This window comes from Empidonax traillii, unplaced genomic scaffold, assembly GCF_003031625.1.
Source record: "Empidonax traillii isolate 1590-97213 ecotype Southwest subspecies unplaced genomic scaffold, ASM303162v1 scaffold12:size2584012, whole genome shotgun sequence".
Classification (NCBI taxonomy): Eukaryota; Metazoa; Chordata; class Aves; order Passeriformes; family Tyrannidae; genus Empidonax; species Empidonax traillii.
Window position 1 is genome coordinate 1,204,863 of NW_020955205.1, and position 23,393 is coordinate 1,228,255.

The following is a 23,393-nucleotide window of genomic DNA, read 5'->3' on the forward strand; positions in this document are numbered from 1 at the left end:
CATGATTGTCCATGGGCAGGTCAGCAGTACTGGCAGACTGGGAGAGAGGAGCCTGTGGGAAGGAGGAGCTCACACTGCAAGAGTGAGAAATGGAGGAAGTCAGGATGCAGGACAGCTGACTGAGAGAGGCCAGGGTAGCAGGATGTGCCACAGTCAGGCAGAAAGCATTTCACTGGGCTTGTGTTTATGGAAAATGTCTGACTTCAACTGGGAGCCATCCTGCCACTGTTGTCAGTGTCCCCCAGGCACCACTAAGTATGGAAATCACCACCCAGCATAAAAGTCAGAGGCACAAAATCCAAAGATCTCTGAAGAAAGCCACTTTCTGCAAGCCTGGCCATGCCTGGTTCATGCCATTAATTTGAAACTTGGGAAAACTCATTTTCTTTGTGCATATCTCCTCCTGTATCCCCGAGGGCAAATTAAAGATGGCTGGGAGGTTATTTATTTTCGGTAATAATGCATACACTGCTTCCAGACTTCCTGCCATTGTGCGATTATCAAGATTAATTGCCCGGGAAAGCTGCAGCATCATCTCAGGCCCTTAATAAGGAAGATCACAACATGGATTTATATTAATGCATATTGTTGTGTGACACGGCTTTGCTCTTAGAGCCACACGGACAAATCTCAGCACCACTGCACCTCCAGAGTGAGGGAAGGGTTGCACGTTCCCTTCCCTGCAGGGCCACAGCACCTTGAGAGCAAGGAGCAGGGAGTTGATGACATTTTTAGAAACCTCGTTAGTGAATAACTTTGCTTATTCTGAAATCAGTTCCCATCAGCCTCTGCTGAGTGATTCTGAGAATTGCTGGTGTGCTGCTGGTGACCCCATCTGTACAGGTGCAATAGCTGGAATCTTAAGTATGCTTTTAGGTGCTTTAAAGTGTTGTGTTCTTACCAGGGAGAGAGACTCTGTACAGGGAAGGCTTTTAAGGCATATTCTGCCCTTTTGGTTTTCCTGCTGAGAGTTTAACAAACCAGTGTTGTTGCCTTGCTGCAGAGATCCTGTTGTGCAGCAGCTCAGTCTGGTTCAAGGCCCAGGTTTTAAATGAACAAGCATTAACAAAGGTAGAGCTTGAGGAGCTTTAAAGCAAGTCCAGTTCTACTAAAACATTTCAGTGATTTGGACTGTAATGTGTCAGGCAGAGGAGCAGCATGTACATGTCCTGCAGCAAATTCAACACTTCCCTTTGTTAAACCACTGTAAATCCAGAGTCACTCCGTTGCCATCACTGCTGTTAATTCTTCATTTGCTGTGACAAGTTAGTTGTGGTATCTCACAATATTATAGTGGCTGCCCTGTAGAATACAAAGTGGAGCCGATGAAATCTTGGCAATGTGAGTCCACAATACATTGGCATCTCCACGTGTGAAACATTTGGAGGGGGACTGGAGCACCATTGTGTTGGGCAGTGAGGCTCCTCAACAAACTGACACCCAGGAAAGGTTTTAGTCCTCACTCTGGGAGAGTTGTGACTGGTTGTGTATCTTTTACACCAATACCTGTGGAAAAATCTTTAAAAAAATCCTAAACAGATAAATTGGGGATTATATTCAAACTGTGTGTACCTTCAAAACAAAAATGGATGTTATTGCAAGGTCCACTGGGTAATATTGACTTGCCACTGAGGTGAAGATAAGCTTCTTGGAGACTGTGCTTCATGGAACAGTAGTTAAATGTTGTTGTTACTTTCTTAGAAATGCAATAGATATTTCCAGGCACGTGACTCCAAGCTTTATTGATTACTTCTGTACAGCACAGGAGTCTATAGAGTGGACTGAGTCCTGAAGTCCAGGCTCAACGTAAGCTTGGCTCAGCAGGAAATCTGCACTGAGCTGTAGATGACAGCCCAATCTCCAGTTCCATCCTGATCCCAACGCTATCAGTGCTGGCTTCTTCTAAAGAAGGATCAAACAGTCAGAGCAAGCCTGATGATTTTGACCCCAAATGGCTTTACTGACATACAAACTGAGGCCTTCCAAATTCTCTCCTTACCCAACAGTCGCTGTAAGAAGTGCAGGTTTGTCAGTTCTTCTGGGGCAGCTCCCAAGTCCCAGTGGAAGTTTCCAAGTGGTCATGGCCAGCCGTGCACCCAGTTCCCCCAGTCCTTTCTGAACCCTAAAAGCCAGAGGAGGAGTGTTCCTGTGATATTAATTACTTAATTAGCAGCTTGTGCCCTCTGTGCACGAGGCAGAGCAGCAGCGAAGGCAGTGACTGACAGCAGAGATGTATTAGATCATTAGTGCTGTTGACCTGGACTCCCTGATCTCCTGCTCTATGGCTGATCTCACATGTCTCTGTCTTGCTGTCCAGGTTTTATTGGGATTTGACCATGCTGCTCCTGATGGTAGGGAACCTGATCATCATCCCTGTGGGCATCACTTTCTTCAAGGATGAAAACACTACCCCATGGATTGTCTTCAATGTGGTTTCGGACACGTTCTTCCTCATCGACCTTGTCCTCAACTTCCGAACAGGCATCGTGGTGGAGGACAACACCGAGATCATCCTGGACCCGCAGAGGATCAAGATGAAGTACCTCAAGAGCTGGTTTGTGGTGGATTTTATCTCCTCCATCCCCGTGGACTATATCTTCCTGATCGTGGAGACCCGCATTGACTCCGAGGTGTACAAGACGGCCCGGGCCCTGCGCATCGTGCGCTTCACCAAGATCCTGAGCCTGCTGCGGCTGCTGCGGCTCTCCCGGCTCATCCGCTACATCCACCAGTGGGAGGAGGTGAGCACAGCCTCTGGGGCACTGACTTCTACACCTTCCCTTGCAAAAGTGCTTGCTTTGAATGCCCACTCTCCTCCTTTATGCCAGTGCCAATGCTAAGCAGTTGTGGCTGGGCCCTAATGCTTTGTTTTTAGCAGGTTCCCAAGAGGGCCTTCTGGGTCTTGTTACTCAGGCACTTGAGACTGTGCTGTCGGCTTGAGGAGCATCATTTAGATGATGTGTGGAGATGCTGCGTGGGCTGGGAGGAGAGCAGGACCCCTTGCAGGAAGTGTGTAGCTATAGAGCTGCCTGTGAGCAGAGCAGTTACCCAGACAGCGAGGGCTTGCCCTCTCAGAGCCCCAAAAAGGCCAGAAACAGCTCAGAGGAAAGGTCTAGAGACAGCTGATTTGCAGGACCTGTGGCATCTGTTTACCATCTGCTTCTTCTATGTGCTTATCTCTTGAATAAAGAGAGGAGCATGGTGATATATTATAACCTTCTTGCTGTCTAAATTCTGTGGCACGCTGTTAAGGGGAAGAGGAAGAAAGAGCAATCTGCAGACAAAGTGAGTCTGTTTAAAGACATAAAGGTCTAGCGAAAGGCAAGATCCCTACTGCCACCCCTGGACCTTGTGCTGTTCCCAGGGGAGTTCCAGGGTGCAGGGTGACTTGTCAGGCATAATGTGAGCGAAGGTGCAACCTTTCAAGTCCCTTGAGAATTAGTTATTTTTTCCCGTCTCCGTGCTCTCCAAAGCAGAGAGAAAGCTCCCTGCGTCTTTCTCCACACCTCAGGAGCATATTTTCTGGACAAGGAAAGTTGGTCAAGGCAATTTCATCTTCCTCCCCATACTTTCTCTTCTGCTTTGGAGCAGAGCCTGATGCAGAGCCTGATCTAATGCAGAGCGTACTCCTGGGAACGTGAAGGGAAAGCAGCCATGCAAGTCATGGCTGGATTGCACCGAGCTGTCAGAACACTAATTTATGGCAGAGCTGAACCGTCCCCTCCTCCAGCGTGGCAGACTCAGGTTGAGCACTGGGGCATCCTTTACAAATTTCAGGCTTCATCTTTGTGGTGTAGTAATTTGTGAGTGCCTCACTCAGAGCAGAGCGTAACGCTTTGCTGAGGTCTGGGGTGACACTGTGCAAGGTGCTGAGGGACAGACGGCCACAAGAATTCCCTACGAGGTTCATTTGCTTCGTAGCACAGGCAGGAAGTGCACAGAGAGGTGGAGATGAATAAAGCACGAGTGTCCTTCTCGGTGTGACTCAAGAAGTCGGAGGCTGAGAGAGCAGTGGAATAGCTGCAGGTCTGTTATCCTGTCCCATGGCTGCATTGCTTCTTTGCCCTCCACTCCGAGAGTGCTCAGGAACGGAGAGTTGGTGGCTTAGGCTGTTATTAAAGTAGTTCCTTCACAGTGATTTACAGGTACCCACAGCAGTGCAGAGCTCCTTGACTTCCCTTCCACGAGTTGGTTGGAGAGGATTTAAGTATATTTGCTTTTGATTGTACTGAATTTGTTTTAAGAAATTATGAAATGAAAGCAAATCAGTGCTTTTCCCTCTCTTGCTCCTCATAGTTTGACCGAGCAGCCATTTCTAGTTTCATTCTCAAACCCCATTTGTGGGATGCTGTTCCCTCCTGCTGCCGTCCTGGGTGCTGGGGCAGCACAGCCGGGTGCTCTGCAGACCCCCCCGAGGAACAGGCTCCCCGGAGCGATGCAGTGCTGCCTGTGGAAGGGCCAGATGGTGCTGGGTTGCAGTTTGGGACTGCAATGCAGACTCTGTTATGCACTGCAGAGCCCGCCAGACCAAACATGATAGTCTTTTTGTCAAACAGGGCTCAACACAAGCAGCAGTTTCCTGGAGAGAGTTTAATACTGGGAGGTTTTCCACCCTCTCACACGGGGGAGGGGAGCAGAGGAAGGGGTGATCCCTTGCCATTGGTGCAGTGCCTGCTACAAAGCAACGGGGAGACAGGGAAGGGAAGTGCTGCTTCATCTTTGCGTGGGAGTTGTGCTCCCTGGAACCACACTGACAGTGCTTTCTTCCTCTCACTCTGAAGTGCCTACAGATGATCTGTGTCTGAAAGTCCACATTAATCTTTCCTCACTGCACCGATCAGTGGTGATGTGGAAGTGTTAATAATTCCTGTAGGACGGAGCAGTGTTGGACTAGACCTACTTGGGGTGTATATGAGGGGCAGGCTGCTGTGCAGAGTTACAGAAGGAGAAGGACTCTTGAGAGAGGGGGTGACTGAAGGCCTGTTCTGCTGTGGTCCTCCCACTGTCCCTCTCTGTGTCTCATCATCTAGGTAGTATCCTTCTCTCTCAGGATCTTTGCATATGACCAGATAAGCTAAAAAGGAGGTGTGAGTAGGGCACACTGGTCCTCAGGAGGGGATCCAGAGGAGTGTGAACCAGAGGAATGTGTGTAGGGCAGTGAGGCAGAGTTAACTCAGGTGGTGGACCAGTCAACGAGGGAGGGCGGGATGTTGTGTCTGGGCAGAGCCTGCACATCCCATTCCCCTGCACATCCCATTCCCCTGCACATTCCATTCCCCTGCACATCCCATTCCCCTGCACATCCCATTCTCCTGCACATCCCATTCTCCTGCACATCCCAGTCCCCTGCACATCCCAGTCCCCTGCACATCCCAGCCCCCTGCTGGGGCAGTGACTTCGGATGGAGGGATTGCTGCTGCCTCGCTCATAACTAGTGGTGGGACTGAGTGCTGTGTGAGGAGCAGAGGAGACTCTGCACACACAGAGTGTTCTCTCCTTGCTCAGCCTCCCAGAACGTTACAGCTGTGCATTAGTGGGACTGGGAGTGAGTACAGGGATAAGTGGTCACTTCCTGAGTTCTCAATGAGCCTCTCCGTGCTTTCCCCTGCAATTGTCCATGCTCTGCATGAATTTATCACTCCCCCTGCAGTGAGGGGAGAGCAGCCTCGGTGAGGGCTGCAGTGCTGTAAAGCAGCCAGGCTCTCATCAGTTCCAGATCAATGCCAGGCAGGAGTCCGTGGGATCCAGAGCTGGGGGTTTGAAGTGCCTGCTCCGTTTTGGCTCAGAGCAGAGATGCTTGACATCCACCCCCAGATTTCAGAGAAGCACCGTGGGGACTTCAGCTGGGCAAACAACCTAAAGAGGAAAGGAAAGAGAAAGGGAAGAAAACCAATCTAATGCACTCGTGTTCACTGGAGTACGAAAATAAGCTTAATTCCAAATGTAGCAGTTTCATTTGCATTATGCATTTTGCATGAGTGGCCCCACGAATGAATTTACCAGTAGGGCAGAATATAAATAGAGTCTTTTTGAAGTGTCTGCCGTGTCTCCCCTGCAGTAGGAAGCTTGACTGCTGTGTAGGCAGGTGTGCACGGACTGGCTGGAGCCTGGCTCGCCTCAATATCAGATCATGAACTCCGGAGTCTGGGAGCTCCCAAGGCCAGCAGCAGAGGAGCAGGAGGGCTGGCACAGTGGGAATGTTGAACTGTCCTACCAGGGCAGACCCAACAGGGCTGCTCCAGCCGTGCCCTGTCCCTGCCCAGGGCAGCTCTGGTCACCTCAGCCTCTGAACATTCCAGCAGCTCTTGGGGTGTCCGGGTTGGTCCACGGCTCTTGGCCCCGTGGACATGGAGGCACATTCATTGTCCCAGGGTCAGGGAGTTGGGCCTTTCCACTGCTGGGCTGAGAAACCCTTCGGAGGAGGCTCCAAACGTGAACATCCTACAGACCTCACCCCAAGGTCAGCTGGCACAAAGAATGGAGCACCAACACCATGTAACCCATGGGCTCAGTCAAACTGAACCATCCTGGGCAGACTGGGAGTGTTAGACAAAAAAAACTCTTTCGGTTTTCATAAGCAAAAGGGATTGTATATTATTTTTCCTCAGAGCAGTTTGCTGAGCTTTCCCTGTTCTATGCACAGCATCTACCCCCGTGTTTGGTGCCAGGATGCAGCAACCTATATTTAAGATCAGACTATTTTGACTTATGAACAAGGAATATTTATTGGAACAACAGTAAAATCCTGCTCCTGTAAATTGGTTTTCATATAGCACATAGGCTAAGATAACCAAAATATTTTGATTTCAGACTCTATGGGAGCGTTGATGATGAGAAGGAAAGGAACTATCTGGTTTTGATATATATCACAATGATAAGATTATCATAAATGAGGATTTTTTCAGATTTTTGTCAGAAAAAAAATTATAGCTTTCGGGTTTTGCAGCTGAAACCTGAAGAAAAGGACAATTTGGTGATTTCCAAATTATTATGTCATTGAAAACTTGCAAACTTGCCTGAGTGCTGTCCTTTTATTTCCTGGCTTTCCATATTACAGAGAAGCTTCAGCATGGAGGCAATGCATCTTCTCAGGTGCCAGTAACAACTTCCCAGTAAAAACTCAGCACAGACTGCATCATCTGAAAGATGATGTCACTTTTAAGAAGACTCAGATGTTCAGAAAATTGATTCAAAGGGCTGGTGTGGAAGGACTAGGAGGGAGCTTCCAAAGGCTAGGAGGACATGGCTTCCAACTGATTTTCATTTTGATTTGCTAATTCCCTTAGTTTCTTCTGACCTATTTGTAGCCTTTCTTAAATTAAATTAAATTACCAGGGCCAGTGGCCTGGGGGATGTGATGTTGGGCCAAATCCGTAAGTGGATCCTGGGAGGGGAGGAGCCGGGCAGAGTGTTCCCAAGGAGCACAGCAGGGTCCTGTTCCACAGGCATTTCAGAATAGCTGAACAGATTTTTTATCGATATGATTTGCAATTCTGTCGTGTTAAATAGCAAGGCAGACCCAGGAGAATAACTCATTAAAACCTCTGACCACCCTGGAAGAAAATCAGACTCCACAAACACTGGTAATGTGGCGGGGAGGGGCGAGTGGGCTGGGGTTTGTCCTAAATTTGCATTACCTCATTTCTGAAGGCAGCTTTGTCAGGCATTGGTCTTAGTGTCCTTACAGGAGCTTATCAGAACCAAAATGCAAGTTACAATAATAAGTTCCCATTCTCACTGCACAAAGTGACCCAAAATTTGAAGCATCTTTTCCTCTCAGAGAGAATCCTGCTCTGAAATCGATGGCAAAACCCTTCTTGCTGACATTTTAGTAGAGGGTTGTTGGAGATTTTTTACCACAGCCTTTTACATCGAGCTGTTTTCACTTCTGCAGCCCAACATCCTTGTGGAGGGAGAGCAGACAATGGGAGGAGACAGATGTTCTCCATTCCTGTACATGGCATTTTCCCTCTCCTGCCTGTGGGCATCCAGGGATCCATCCCCTGCCCTGTGCCACCTTACCTGCCAGGAGAAAGAAACCTTTAACAGTCTGTTTGGGGAAGTTGGTCTTTAGCAGGAAGTTCTACTACTTTAATGCAAATCCAGCTTCCCACCTGGGCACTGGGAATACAGTTTCAAAGAGAATATCATCAAAAATGGGTTCTGATGAACTATAAGGAGCCAGGCAAATATTTGAATAGCTGTGCAGCTACAGAGTTTGCCATAAAAAGGAAAAAGCCTTTTATTTTTTTACAGTCACCTTCTGGCAGTGCTTAATGTGTCTTCTGTCAACAGCAGGGTATGATCAGGGAATACATGGCCTGGGGGCTTGGGATTAGGGCACAGAGCCATTTGTCTCTAGGTCAGTAGTTCAGAGCCAGCTTGTAGCAAGTAAAAGTCATTTGCTGTCCCAGGGATGTGTTTTCTCTGATCTGTTCTTACCAGACAGGTGCCTGTTTGACAAAATCAGCTGGGACTGGCCCTGGGGAGCCTCAGGCTCCCTGTGGCAGCAGCAAGGGGGTTAAATTTCCCCCCATCTGCAGTGAAGTCTCCCCTGACCAGGGTGTGAGAAATGTTACTAGAGGGTCCTGCCTGTGTTCAGGTTCTGGTTCTCAGGGTCACAGGGTCCCTCAGTCTGTGCCTTCATCCTGGGATGGAATTGTAAAGGGTTTCTAAAGAGCCAGGCTGGTCTCCTGATGATCTCTAATCACTGTGATAGCTGGTTGCTGCTCCAGCCTTTCATTTTCCTCTTCCCTCAGCCTCCTCCGTACGTGTCTCTTCCCTGGACACAGTGTAGGTTTCCCTGTCTCTTGGGAGCTCACGTCTCCGTGTCCCTCTGCCAGCACCAGCTGCCTGCAGCTCAATGCCCATGTCGTGCCAGCTGCCTCTCATTTTCCTTCAGGCCTTTGTTTGTGGAGGGGGGGTCTGGCAGGCTTTATTATTGCTGTTGTGTTGCAATAACAGAGGGTCCTCAAAGGAGAAGTGCTGGAGTCTGGCAGGAGGATTCCAGTGTCATTTTCCAAGATTTAATACCATGGAGCTTTACTGATGGCATTTGCTCCAGCTGCAGTGCTGCAGGACCCTGGGTCCAGCCTGTGGTGTGACTGTCACATGGGGACTGGGGAGGTGTGACCTGCAGCAGAGTCACAGGATGGGTCAGGATGGAAGGGACCACAGAGGACCATCTGGTCCCATCCTCCTGCTCAGGCACAGTCAGTTCAGAGCACATGGCACAGGACTGAGTCCAGACAGGTCTGGGCTGTCTCCAGTGGGGAGACTCCACACCCTCTCTGGACAATCTGTTTGGTGCTCAGTCACTGCACAGGGAAGAGGTTCTTGCCCGTGTTCAGGTGGAATTTCCAGGGCATCAGTTCCTCTCGTCCCATTGCTGGGCCCCCCTGCTGTTCCTGGTCCATGCTCTGGCCCCTCCCTGCAGGCACTGACAGACGTGGATGGGATGCTCTCTCACTGTCTCCTCTGTAAGCTGAACAGCCCCAACTCCCTCAGCCTTTCCTTGTGAGGGAGATGCTCCAGTCCCTTCAGCATCTCCGCAGCCTCTGCTGGACCCGCTCCAGGAGCTCCATGTCCCTGCTGTCCTGAGGAGCCCAGAGCTGGACACAGCACTGCAGATGTGCCCCCTCAGGGCAGCAGAGGGGCAACAGGTATTGTAGCAGGAAGAGGGATCTTGTCAACCCTGTATTCTAATGGCAAAGTGTAAGGAAACTTCTGGGAGCCTTCTAAATCACATCAAAATCCTGTGAGCTCAGGAACCAGCACTGGCAGTGCCCAGTTCCCTGAATGCATAGGAACAGATTTACACCTCATTAGGACTGTGCTCCAAAGGAGGAGCCTGGAAGAGGCATCCTCTGGAGCTGGCTCTGACCACACCCAAATCAGACCACACAGCCTCATCCAACATATCACAGGGTGTATGTGAGGCATATACAGATGCTGCTGCTTTGGAACCATCCAGAGGGAGATTCCTGTTACCATCTGGGTTGCTGATGCACTGCCAGGTGTGGGTTTGTCCCTCAGCAGTGCGAGAGTCGTGCTCTGCAGCCTCACCCCACACTGTAAGCCCAGTTTGTCTGAGGCACATTAGCCTTGGCAAGTGGTCACAGATTAATCGCTCCTCTCGTTGAAGCTTCTTCCAGGAAGGCACTATTGATTGCATTCATATCAAGTGGAAAACTTTAATGAGACAGCTGAAGAGAACAGCATTTCCTCGCCTCACTTGTTGTATTCAGCAAGACCAGGCTGGAAAGGAACGTGCCAAATGTGTAAGTCGTGTGAATGAGGCACAAGCTTGGCCCAAATAGGACCGTGTTAAAAAATCAACTTGGTGGAGGAGGAAGGAAAGTAGATTCTGGAGCATGGCAGTGTGGAGTTGCTTTTTGCCAAGTTAGTTCTTTCATCTCCCCACAGATCATCCTCCTGTGCTCTGAGTCAGTGACTGGGCAGGGGGAAGTGCCACATGGGGACCCAAACAGCTGCTGCTGCTGCTGCTGGGGTTGGAGTGAGAGCAAATCTCTGCCAGCAGGGAGAGAAAAATAACCCACTCACTGGTGTCATTAAGGGGCTGGAGTCTGGAAAAGGATCTGTATCTGGCCAGGTGTTCAGATATGGAGCTGCTGGGCACTCTGAGGCACCACTGGACACCACAGGGGTGGGACTGACCAGTCTGTTTTATTCTTCTTAGTGGATGGGGCTGGAGGGAGAGAGCATCCAATGGTCAACACACCTCACACCTCACTGTCTGCAGGCACAACACCCGTGGCAGGGGCTGTGCTGTGGAGCTGCAGCCGAGCAGAGCCTGGGCCCCTCTGCAGCCCTGGCTCGCTGGGGTGGAGGGCAGCACTCAGACCTGATGCTCCAGCACCACCAGATGATGCTGTGGGCTGAGGAGGGGATGTGTTGCCACGAACGAGGCAGCCAAAGGCAAAGCTCCTGGCTTTCCAAGTGCTGTGTGCTGGGGAAGGGGACAGGGCAGTGTCAGCCCTGCAGAAAGGTCAGGGCTGCACAAGGGCTCAGCTGGCTGGGGAAGGAAGGAAGGAAGGAAGGAAGGAAGGAGTGCTCTTCCACAAGGCACCGAAGCCTGAGGCCGAGCTTTGGCTCTGAGCAATTCTTGCTTCCACTCCAGGGAAGAAGCTGCCAGCCACAGTGCCAGACTCTGCAACACACAGTGTGTTGGAAAACGTTTGGGTTTCACCCTCTTTCTTTCTTGCCAGAAATATGCTAATGGATGTAAAACAGCCTCACTCTCCCCATGAGTCTGAGGGGAAAGGAGGAAAAAGTCTTTCTCGGGAAGGACAAGCTTCACTCCTGAGCCAGGCACAGAGAGGTGTGCGAAGGTTTAATGGGCAGGAGCCGTATTGATGAAGTTATTTTCTGAGCACCGCTGTGAAAAGAGCTGTTTTGAAGACAGTTTCAGGACATGCAATTATCCAGTTTGCCAGCTTAATGCATTCAACTTAACCTCATTTTTATGAAGCAGAAATCAATGTGGTAACTTTTTCAGAGCTGAGATGACATTTTATTCTTGCTTCTCTCATAAGGATGCATATTTTTAAGCTTCCTTTTCTACTTGATCTCCCCCCTCTCCCAGTTTTGATTAAGCGGGAATACCCCAAGGGCTAGGGAAAAGAGTAAGGCAATTTCCACATTCCCAGAGTCACAGTAGAATGGAAGATGTTTCTGAAATCTCTTTGCAATGCATGGCAAAATTTTCCATCTTGGAAAAGGTTTTGGAAGTGCATCTAGAACTTCAGTACAAGAACCTTTTTATTCATTTCATTCAAGCACTACTTCACCAGGGAAGGATTCTAAAAGTGCTGATCTTCAGCCCAGTTTTTCATTCCAAGGAATGTGTGGCCCCTGTGTTCTGCTATTCCAGTGTCTGTCACCTTCTCTACTCCACCATGGTCAGGGATATTTTGGGAACTATTCCTGCCTTGTGTCTTTTCCCCTTCCTAAACTAGAAGTCTTGCAGAACAGTAGCTGCCAGCACTGTGAGCTGGATAATGCCTGTCCAGAAGTTCCCCAACAAGACTGTGCCATAAAACTGGGGGATGAATGTTGTGGAGTTTGGTTAATTTAAACAGAAAACTATTTTCCCTGAGAAAGCTGAGTGGCAGTGGTGGCCTCGTGTACCTTGGCAGAGCCCTGTAGCAGGCAGGTCCCTGCTGAACTGGTGATGGTATCTTTGCCTTTTGCTCATCCAGTGTTTATGAGGGAGAAGCCAGGAATTAGGAAGGGCCTGATCAGGGGGAACATTCTGCCTTTTGTGCCAACTGGGAAAAGAAGAGAGATGTGATCTGAAAACAGAAACCACCAGAATTCTTCGTCCAGTTTCCGTCTGGGCTCAGGATGAGCCACATGCCAATAGTCCCACAATGTTCCTTTCCTTAAATGAAGGCAATAGTGTTGCCACCTCCCAGATCTCAAACAGCTGCAGTTCATTCACACTCCTGAGGTGCCACCAGGCCTGGGATCTGCTCTGACACAGACCCTGAGCAGTCCCACTGGGGTGTGACTTCTCTGCAGAGTACCCTTGGGCAGGTCCTGTCCCCAGGGCTGGGGGACACTGCTCCTACTCTTCTCTGGAAGCAGAGCCCTGACCCAGTGTAGGACATATAGGGTGATCTTAGCTCACCCCACTGTCCCATCATTCTGTGATGGACCCAACATCCTCTCCCTTGACCTGTTGACTTGGGTCACCACGGTAGATGAGCACAGTGAGGATGGTGTATGATGGTTACTCTGTATCTGATTCCTGACTCTCCTAAGGGAGAGAAGAGAAATTTGAGGAGTGTGTTTCTCGGGATGGATCCAGCAGAATGGACCTTCCAGAAAGGATAATGGTCTGTGCAGTGTGTAAATGGATTTGGAGCAGAAGGAGACTGGTCTGAGGGGAATTCTTGAGGTAAGGAGTGAGTCAGGTGTGGGACAGGAGCTGAAGATGGGAGAAGTGACTTGGTGCAGCTCTCAAGGAGGAGAGAGCAGCAACACTGTGGGCAGTGAGCTCAGGGGAGATTGTGCTGCCACTCTGCCCAGTGCTGGGGTGAGCTCAGGGGAGATTGTGCTGCCACTCTGCCCAGTGCTGGGGTGAGCTCAGGGGAGATTGTGCTGCCACTCTGCCCGGTGCTGGGTGCGCCTGGAGCTGTGCCCGGAGCAGGGAGCAGCTGGAGCGCCCCCTCCCCACAGATCACCTCAGGTCTGGCTCCACGCTCCATGGTGGAGCTGTGGAGGGTGAACTCTGGGAGAACCTCTCCCTGTGCTGGCACTGACAAGCAATCAAACAAGCAGCAGCAGTGCTGCCTTGTAAACACTGGGAAGAAACTGTGAGGATAATGTCCCTTAAAGTAGCTGACAGGCCTGCTTTTCCTCAAGTCCCTAGAGAGGGTGGAAGGCGGTTAAGATGCAGCAGCTGTGTTTGTTTTTTCTTAATTTATATATTTTTTTTTTCACCCAGCAAAGTGCCGGGTGTTAATTCCTCTTGATTTGCTCAGTGCAGCCCAGTTTGGAGAGGCCATCCCTCGAATAGGGTTGATTAGACTCCTCTCCAGTGTGCATCACCCAAACACCACTAATTCCACCCTCTCCCAACAGTGTGCCTGTTTTCTGGTGCTGCAGAGAATTAAGATGAAACTGGTTAATGAGACAAACTTGGTGCAGCCAAAGTTTCCAGACTTCTGTCAGGGCCACTGCACAGCTGGAGGGGATGTTCTGGTGGGTTTGAGTAAATGAGTTGTAATGCACTGATGAACTCTGGGTGTCACATGAGCCCAGCCCTTCTTCACTCCCCCTATATGTCCGTATTTCACTCTCCCTGCTGTGCTGAGTCCTGGGAACCTTGTGCCATGACCACCTCCCTCTCTATTCCCACACTACTCTTTCATGCACAGGAGGCATAACAAGGGCTGTCATTTGCGTTCAGGTGGAGAGAGGAGAAAAATACATGATTCAGGTTGGCTGTGCCTTCTCCAGAGGGCTCTTCCCCTCCCCACAGGGGTGAGCTTTGCCCCTCTGCACCCTGAGCTCCCTCCCGAGCTCTGTTCCCTGCCGGCGTGCACAGACATCCCACCACCTTCCTCTTCAGCTGATAAATCACCTCAGGCTTGTGGGTATGAGGAAGGACAGATAAGAACTTTTCACTTTAGCTCTCTTCCCTCCAGACTTGAAAGACATGGTTGTATTTTGTCTTGAGCATAAGGCAGACTCAGTCCATCTGTGGAATGGGAAAGAAATACAGGGAAAGGTGGGCAGAGCATTAGGAAAGCAGAGTGAAGAGGCTTCTGTGAAAGGAGAAAGGAGAGCTGGGGAAGGCCTGCTGGGTCCCCCAGTCTGTCCTGGCATGGGACTGTCTGTTTGATCCTCGAGGGCTGGTGTCAGACAGGTGTTAAATGTGTCGAGCAGCAATACCTTCTCGCTTTTTTTGAGCTGCCCATCTGGCAGCATTGTCTTGCACACTGGGAAGGGATTGATTACTTTGCCATGCTCGGCCAGGGTCTGACTGTGCTTTGGCCCACAGAGAACAAGTGGGCCAGAAAGTAGAGAGCTGGTCTTTGCTGGTGCCAGGGGGAAGAGATGTCCAGCATGGAAAGCAAAAGCAGAGATCTCTTGCCCACTATGAGGGAGAGGGTTCAGAGTGTAGCAGTGAGCAGATTGCAGCTCTGTCCTGCCTTGCTGCCTCAAACAGTGCACCCTGTGATACATGTGGGAAGAGTGCAGCTGTGCTCCAGGGAACTCGAGGGATCCTTCCTGCAGCTTCTCTCATGTCTCACGGCAGTAACGTTGCTGGAGATGAGACACAGGCACGAGATGCTGCCATTCTCATACATGGATTTCGTGCCCCTCTTCTTGCCCTCCTCAAGGTCGTTTGAGCTGCTGGCAGGGAAGGAGGAACACAGCCCTCTTTAGGAAGATGGAAAAAAACCCTTCAGTTTCCATCCTGGCTCGCTGTGAGTGCTGGGAATGCAGACGAGGAGGTCTGGAGCCAGGCTGGAACACGTTCCTCTGGCCTTTCCCCTCTCCCTCCTCCCCCTTCCTGAGACACAGCACGCAGCAAGCTCCTCCAGGAGACGGTGCCTTTAAAAGGGAACCTTATCGCAGAGCACTCTCCCCTTATCTGCAGCCCTCAGCCGTGGCCGTGCTCTCAGAGTGCTGACAGGGGACCTGCAGCTGCTGGCAGCACCTTCCATCTGCTGCTGGAAACTGGAAGCTCTCTGGACCTTCCCCCCAGCCTGGCTGCAGCTGTGCCTCCCCCACACCAGCCATGCACAGCCACGGGAGAGGGACCCCTGGTCCTTGGAGAGCTCCACCAGCACTGCAGGAAGATGCCTGTGGATCTCTGCCCCTTGGGGGTCAGCAGCACCACGGAGCAGGGACCTTACAGGCCAGAGCAGGTCACACCCCCACTGAACACCCTTGGCCTGGCGAGGTTTGCACAGCCCCGTGGAGGCTCCTTCTGCTGCATCCTCCCAGCTCCCTGGATTCCAGCAAACCTGGGCCCTGAGAGCGGTGTGGCAAAGCTCCCGGGGGTGACAGTGCTGGCGTGCTCTGCCATCTCCCTGCCTGATGAACGTGGGCCCAGGGCTGCGGGAAGTGCAGCTCATCCAGCCTGTCCTTCCCGCCCCTGCAGGCTCTGCCGGCCGGGAAGCAGCCGCAGAGCTCAGCGATTGACCCTGATCAGCTAATGGGGGGAAGGGAGGAAGAAGAGCCGGTGCTCCAATCAGTCACTGGAGGGAAGCTGTGCCTGCTTTGATTAGCCAGCGATTTTTCTGGATACCACCCCAAAACTCTCTCTGCTGTTTTGGAAGTGGGGAGGAACTATTCTGTGGAGAGAGCTTTCAAACAGAAAAGGGGGGAGAGGATATTTTCACAGTGATTGAAGCGGAAAGACCAAGCTTAAAGGGGTGGAGAATATTTCATTCCAGACAAGGCACTTCCTCAGCATGAGAGCTGGGCATCAGCACCCCACACAGTGGCTTCCTGCTCCCATCACTTGTTTGCAGATGGATCAGAGCTTACCCTGCCTGACAGCCAACAGCCAGCCCTTTGCCTTTGAGGCTGGCACTTCTGTGCTTTTCAGAGCCAGGAAGGTGGGAAGGTTGCACCGATGTGCCAGCTTAATTGACAGTTGGCACGGAACAGGGGATGTGCTGATGGATGGGACGCAGCTGCCAACTTCAGATGCCAGCACTGGCAGGAGAAAGGGCCAGGAACAAGCCCGGCTGGCGGTGGGGAACGAGCCTGGGACATAACCGGGAGGGGGGGGTTAGTGCTTAACTCCATGTGAAATCCTGGGAAATGTGGCAGTCCAGGTGGCTGGCTGGGAGGCTGCACTGCAAGGGCAGCAGAGCGCTCCAGCTCCTTGGTCTGGAGCCTCCTGGGAGCAGGACAGCAGGCTGTGCCCTGCTCTGCTGACTGCTGGAAGGACTCGCAGCCAGGTGGGAAGGGCTGAGCTCCTGCAGCTGGTAATTACAGGAGAGCAATGACAGCCCTTCCCAGGCTGGCCAGGGAGACACTCCCTGGTTCCTGGAGCCCTAGCAGCCCGAGGTCAGCTGAGGTCATCCCTGGGAGCGCAGACATCCTCTCGTGCTGCCTGAGGGTATTTGTGGGGCTGACAGCTCAGCACAGCCCCGCTGGCTGTGCTAGGGGTGACCAGACTTGTGTTTTTGGGGCTGCCCTGGCCTGTCACTGCTGGTCTTCTCTTGATGCCTTTTCTGATGGTAAGGGTTTGCCAGGGCACCTTGGGAGCACTGAATCAGAGCCAGGCTGTGCTGGGTTGGGCAGGTCCAGGTGCAATTGCAGCTGCTCAGAGAAGCCTCCTGTACTTGTTATCAGCCCTGATTCGTGATGCTCCAGGTGATGTGGCTCCCTTAGCAAAGTGGTGCTGCTGAGTCACACAATCACACACCGGTTTGGGTTGGAAGGGACCGTAAAAATCATTTTGTTCCAACCCCTGGCCATGGGGTTGTTCCAGCCACCTTGCACTAGACCGAGCCCTGTCCAACCTGGCCTTGAACACTTCCAGGGATGGGGCAAAGACCCTGAAAGACCCTTAAAATCGGTATTTTCCCTTAATGTTTTCTAATTTTCTAATTAGTTTTCTCTAACTCCATCCCAGTACATTCTGCTCCATAGTCCTCACCTCATCCCTAATGATCCTCAACACTTCCCTCCTCACCTTCCACATCCAGCAGATCTGAAGAAGAGACAAGTGCCAAATTCTTTGTCACTAGTCTTGTCAAAAGTGTTTGTATCCTCCATTTGGACCACAGATGGGATCTGTAATGAAATTTCTGTAATGAAATCCTCATGTTCAGTTCATTTTTTGTCTCTGTGGTGGGGACAGTTACCAATAATTCATTAAAAATTTGGACACCAGTCTAATCGTAGCAGAGATTGAGGTTCCTGGCGTTTTAGGGAGATCCAAACCAATAACTGGGATATCAGACATCTGTTCCTGATTCCTTTCCATATTCAGTCTTCCCACTGGGGGCTGTGAAATGTTTGATGCTTCAGATTATTTTGTTTACTGCTGTTGGGAACATCTGCACAAATTCCCTGGAGGAAGTCACTGGTTCGTAGGTGGTCACGGAGAGAAACTTCACTGAATTCTCCAGTCTCACTTAATTGTGGAATGTGATGGTGCTGGGAACCCAAGTTTAGTGAAAGGAGGCAAAATCTTACATTTTGTGAAATTTCAAGTGTATGGGACATGGTTCTGACCTCCTACTGAGCCCTAAACTGATGGAGTAGGCTCCTATCCATGTTCTCCCCTCCAGGCTTGGAAAGCTGAATGGGTCAAGGTTGGTGCCCTGCATTTGCCTCATCCCATGCTCAGTTTAACCTTGGTGTTTTGAGGCATCCCAGCACTCCTTTGCAGGCTGCTGAGAAACCCTGAAGTTTTGGGTTTCAAACCAGCCCAACTTTCTCACCCTGTGTTTCTCTGGCAGAGCTCCTTGCCTGCAGCTGAATTCCTGTTCACTTGGTGGAGGGGAAAGCACTATAAATGCAGAGAAAGAAATTAATAGTGTTATTTGAAGCTGAGAGTCATTCAGCCCTGGTGCTAAAGCTTTCTGAAAGGAGAACTGTAACGTTGTCTAGGAAGAGTGTCCCCACTGCCCTGCTGGTTCTCCTTGCCTGATGCCATATGTTGCAGCTGCTCCTGGTATCTCCATCCTCTGCCTGACGTGCCGTGTCCTGATTCCCATTTCTTGCTCTGCCAAAGCTGTGCAGGGTCAGGGATCCGCCTTCATTTATAATCACTGCTGACACTGAATTATGATTCCGCCTCAGGTTAGAAGAGCTCATGGAAAAGACTCTCATTATAGTAAATGCAAACCACTGGAGCTCTGCACTGGTCCCTTCCATCCCTTCTTACAGCATGGCTTGCTTTGCAGGGCACAGATCCTGTGCTGCAGTTTTACCACTCCATTGGTACATTTTTGGGGGGGAGAAAAGGCAATGTCTGCCTTTCTCGATTCCTTCTGTCCCTTCAGTGTGTCCCTGCTTGTGTGGGATCTGCAGTGCATCTGCACTGGGCCAGACAGACTAGCCCACGGCCTGACTTCATGGAATTATGGAATCACAGAACGGGTTGGATTGGAAGGGACCTTAAAGATCATCCAGTTCCAACCCCCTGCCATGGGCAGGGACACCTTCCAGTCCCAAAGTGGCTGGTCTGAGTGTTTTCTACCCTTTTGGACAGCTCTCATTCACATGGTCTGGAGAGATCCAGACTGAGGCTGCACAGCATCCAGGAGCAGATACCTGGGACACTCTGCCCTCCTAAATGCACTGATGATGCCCTGAACCAGTGCTGCAGCCAGTGCTAGGGATGGAATAGTGTGTGCCACGAGGCTGGCTCCACATTCCCATTGCTTATGGGACACCATCCCTGCTTCCCACTGCAGATCCAGCCTCGTGGGCACAGGCACAGCCAGTGCAGACCTCGCTCTTGCAAGGCACAAGGGTCAGGGAGATTCTACCCCCCACTGAACTTCTCTGAATAACCATCCAGAGGTGTTGAGAGGGAGCTGTGCTGTGGCAGCTGCTGGGGGACTGTAAGGAATGAGCAGTGCTGCCCTTTTCCTGTATTCCATGTCCCCTGGTCATTTTTCAGTTTCGTTTTCTGCCCATTTCTTCTTACACCAGCAGGGGCACATTTTCCTGCTGCTGGGCTGGGGGATTGCAAACAACGAGGTGTTGTTAAATCAGCTTGAAGTTGAAGAATGATCCAGACTACAGAGGGCAAGGCAGGAGAGGTTGAGTGAGCAGGTTTTGAACTGGATTCCTAAAGGACTCCTTTTCCTTTAAGACTGCACAAGAAACCAAGTAGAGTAAATACGAAGGCTTAAAGAAGCTCTGTTTCTGTTCTGTAGTGTAGCTTCTCTATAGAAGCATCTTCTGTAGAACTCCTTACCTTCTGATTCTCTGCCGGAGGGGATAAAAAAGGGAACAAGGATTTGGGGAGCACAGGGTGGAAACAAGCACTAAAAATAATATAAATGACCATTGTAGGTTAACCGAGTATAAAAATGTCCCAATTTTAGTTGCTTGGGCTACTTCTATCCTAGAGAGTAAAGTGAATTCAGAGAAAACTGCTGAGAATGATTGAGAACAACCTGGAATAAAGGAAGAGCTTGAAATTCTTTCCTTTAAGGGGAAGAGATTAAAAGAAAAAAAAAAACAACTGTAAAGTAATAAGTCAGCTAGAAAAAGATGAGGGCTGTATATATTTTTCCTGCCGCATTCAGCAAAGATATGGAGCAGTCACTGCCACTGAAAAGGCAGCAAATTCCAAATGCAGCCAAGGAAATGCTCCTTCAGGCAGCAGGTAATGCAGGTATTCAGCCCTTGGAGCTCCTTTCTTGGGCAGCACCGTTCCAGGGCACCTCAGGTGCCTGTGTGAGGTGGATGGCTTTGGAAGGTTAAACAGCACTCCTGCTTCCAAGTTCAAATCAATCTCTCACACGTTCAGGGGAAGTGTTCCAAGGAGTTGAGTTATCAGCCCTCTGCCGATGGTCCTGGAAACTCCTTCTTTTGGGAGCAGTTGGGCTCCACAGCTGATGGGGTTGGAGACTTGTTCGTTGTGGTTTCAGCCGAAGCAGGGGGAATGATTCCATGTGTCCCCTGGAGGGAGGGAGGTCAGGCACACAGGCCAGGGGAGGAGTGAATGAGGACAGTGGTGGGGCCCATTCCCAGCAGGGTTAAAAGGGAAGGTTGAATGGATGTAGCAGCAAAGCCATTTCGGAAGGAAAATAGCAAAAACGGGGCCAAAGCAAGCAGCTTTGTTTAAATAATTCTATCAGGCAGTGTGCCTTTTTGGAGAGAAATACCAATAAAATACTTTCTGATCACATGATGCAGCAAGAAGAAAAGGTTTGATGAGGACTTTGTTAACATTTGTAGGAGCATTTGGTGTCTGGGTCTGTTCCAGCACTGGCAGACAGGGACCTTGTGTTGAATGCCTCTTCCTTTTCAGGGGAACAGGATAAAAACCTGCCTGGGAAGGGTGTGGCCTTTTGAAAGCACTTTCTAACAGCTCTCACTTTCTGGGTGGGTGGTTGGTTGGTATAGGTTTACTGCAAGGAAAGGGTGGTGAGCATTGAAGATCTATTTGAAGGACAGAAAAACCCTGTACAGGGACTAAGGAGGAGGCACTTCCCTTGCCATTCTCCCTGTGGGGGGACCTGCCTCCAGATCCAGCCTCTGAGGCACAGCTGGAGACACAGGACAGCAGCACCTTCTTACAACACCCTCGTCTTTTGCTTGAATGTACAACATCCCTGCCAAATGTTATTATTACTGTCACTACGATTGTTGTAATATTGACGTGTTATACCCCTGAAAGAGCTGTGCAAATCTCCTCCTCCTGGGCTGTGACCTGTCATCAGGCAGCATTTCCTGTTGGTTTTCTAATTAAAATGGCAGCCTTTAGGGACTCTGTTCCTGCCCAGCATGTATTAATGGAGGTTTAGGAATATTTTAGGTAGAGTTTAAGTACTGCTTTTAAACATCTTTGTTCTTAGTTCATTTTTCTGTGATCTATATAATCTATATACAACCACAGCAGGAATTAATCTGTCATACTTCCACAAATATAATCTACGCTGCTTGTTAGTTAAAATACAGTTTTTCCTGCCCTAGATTCTTAAAGCAAATAATAACTGCACCCAGCCACTCCCCCCTTGGCTCTCCTGGGATCGGTGCAGCCTCTGTGGGTGTGTCTGAAGGTTATGGGAGGGTTCAGGTCCTCGGAGATGTGTTACACGGGGAGTTATTTTCACTGTGCTGTCCCCTTGAGAGATCCCTTCTCTCAGGTGCACGCTGCAATGTGGAAAAGGTTATATTGCTATTATTATTCCAGGAGAGTAGGAGGATGTTTGTCTCCCTGTTCCTCGTCCTGGACCAGCCGTGACACGTGTGACACACTGTATGAAAATACATTTGCATCCCTGAAATCTTTTACTGTGAGGTGCCCCAGAAGATGATTCAGACCCTGATTGGATGTATTCAGATTGGTGTCTGTCAAAGCAGTTTAGGAAAAACCCACCACTACCAGCGATTGGGGTTTGTGGTGCCGGTGCCCCCGGAGCAGCCTGCCCACGGCTGGCCCCGAAAGCAGCCGGGGCTGCAGCAATTCAGCACTGCCGGGAAGTGCACCGGGCGTTCCATCTGCCCTCTCCGAAATGTTCCCAGCAAGGACAACAAAGTGCCCAGAGTGGAGCACGGAGACTTGCGGGCTCAGCCCATGTGCAGGCAGGGCTGTTGTGCTGAGCATCCTCCGCTCTCCGTTCAGACGCGGGGTCACGGCGCTGCAGCCCGAGGAGCTGCATTATCTGTGTCACACTCGCTGCCTCGTGGAGCAGGAAACCATTCACAGCTCCAGGCCTGCCAGGCCGCTTCCTTCCAGGGATGTTACAGTGACTAACAGCATCACAGAAGTCAAGGGTGGAAGTTGTGCTTGGTTGCCGTGGCTGTAATGGAATTAAAGCGCAGGATTGAGTTAGGTGGAAAGTGCTCAATCTCCCTGCAGAACATGAAGCATCCTGGCAGGCTGTGCCAGGCTGCAGCAGCAATAGGTTCTGCTTTTGGACAGAAATATAATCAAACTATAAACTCTTCTGCTTCCAACTGCCTGAGCCCCTCTGGGACGTTTGAGGGGGCTCACCTGCCTGTGCAGACCTTGCCTGGCCTCTGCAGAGGGAATTGTTTCAAAGACAAACAGGCACTCACTCGTTCCATTTTGGGCTGTGCATTTTTGGCTCAGCTTCTTTGCGTGTGCTTCTACAGAAACCCAGATGGGGTTAGTAGTGGGATAATACGTGTGTGCTTTGCTGTCTTGATGGAAATGCAAACTGCGTTCAAGAAATAATGCCGACTGATCAAGAGCAAACTGCGTGAGTTCTGTGGTTACAGGGCAGGATCTGGTGAGTTGATAGTATATCTCAGGTGTTAATCACATTGATCCCCAAGGATCAGTCTTGAATTTTAAGAAATCTGTTATGAATTTTAAACTAAAATGTTTAAATGGGACTAAAAGGAATAAGAAGACAAAGGTCACTGCTGATTTCTTTTATGACAGCTTTCTCTAGATTAGAAATGAGAACTATTTTACAGGCAATCTGAATTTTGAGAAGACAATTTTCTTTCTCATTTGAAGAGTCTGTTCTCTTGATCTGATTTTCTTTCTCCTGTGTTCTGGTAGTGTGTTTATGGATACAAATCCAGGTGGCAGTCCCTAGTTCCCTGAGTCACTTCACAGGAGGCAAACAGCTTCCAAACAGTGCATGGTATGGCCCAGCTTCGGGACCTGTAGTGCTGCTGGGAGGGAAGAGGATTGGGATCCCCCTCCTCAGCACACCTGTTCATACAGCTGTGTAGTCTCCTTGCTGCAAATAGATCCGTGCTCTGAGGGAAAGGCTGACACTGGCCTGGGTAATGGCATACCCTGATCAATATTGCCATAAGTATTTTGTCTCATTACTGGTCTGAGCCAACTGTTTCAATTGACTTTGTGCCTGAGCTCAGTGCAGTCAGGGGGTGTTTTCCCAGTTAGCTCAGTGAATTTTTGATCAGACCACAAATGAGTCTTTCTGACACAGGCTGCAGCCTGGACTCACCTACATCATCTGAGTCAGCTGTGAATTACCTCACCGTGCTGCTCAGCTCCCTTTTACAGCTCCCCTGAGTGCCAGCCAGCACAGAGCTGTGGGGACCACCCTCCCAGACCACTCAGTGCTCCTTCTGGGTGCCATCCCCAGTTCCAAACCAGCTGTGTTTCTTGCCCCTTTCTCAGGTATTTGTGCTCCCTTTCCCCCCAGCCTCCCAGATAGTCCTTCCCCTGAGCACATCTATGTATAGCTACTGAGAGACACAGACCT

At 50.3% G+C, this 23,393-nt stretch overlaps 1 protein-coding gene across 1 annotated transcript in view; it reads left to right on the plus strand.

The window, feature by feature from the left end:
* HCN4 (hyperpolarization activated cyclic nucleotide gated potassium channel 4) overlaps window positions 1-23,393 on the plus strand; it is a 93,523-nt gene that overhangs the window by 26,741 nt on the left and 43,389 nt on the right. The window contains exon 2 of the mRNA XM_027889962.1: window positions 2,318-2,741. Within this exon, the coding sequence (XP_027745763.1) occupies window positions 2,318-2,741 (424 nt within the window). The remainder of the gene's footprint in view (window positions 1-2,317; window positions 2,742-23,393) is intronic.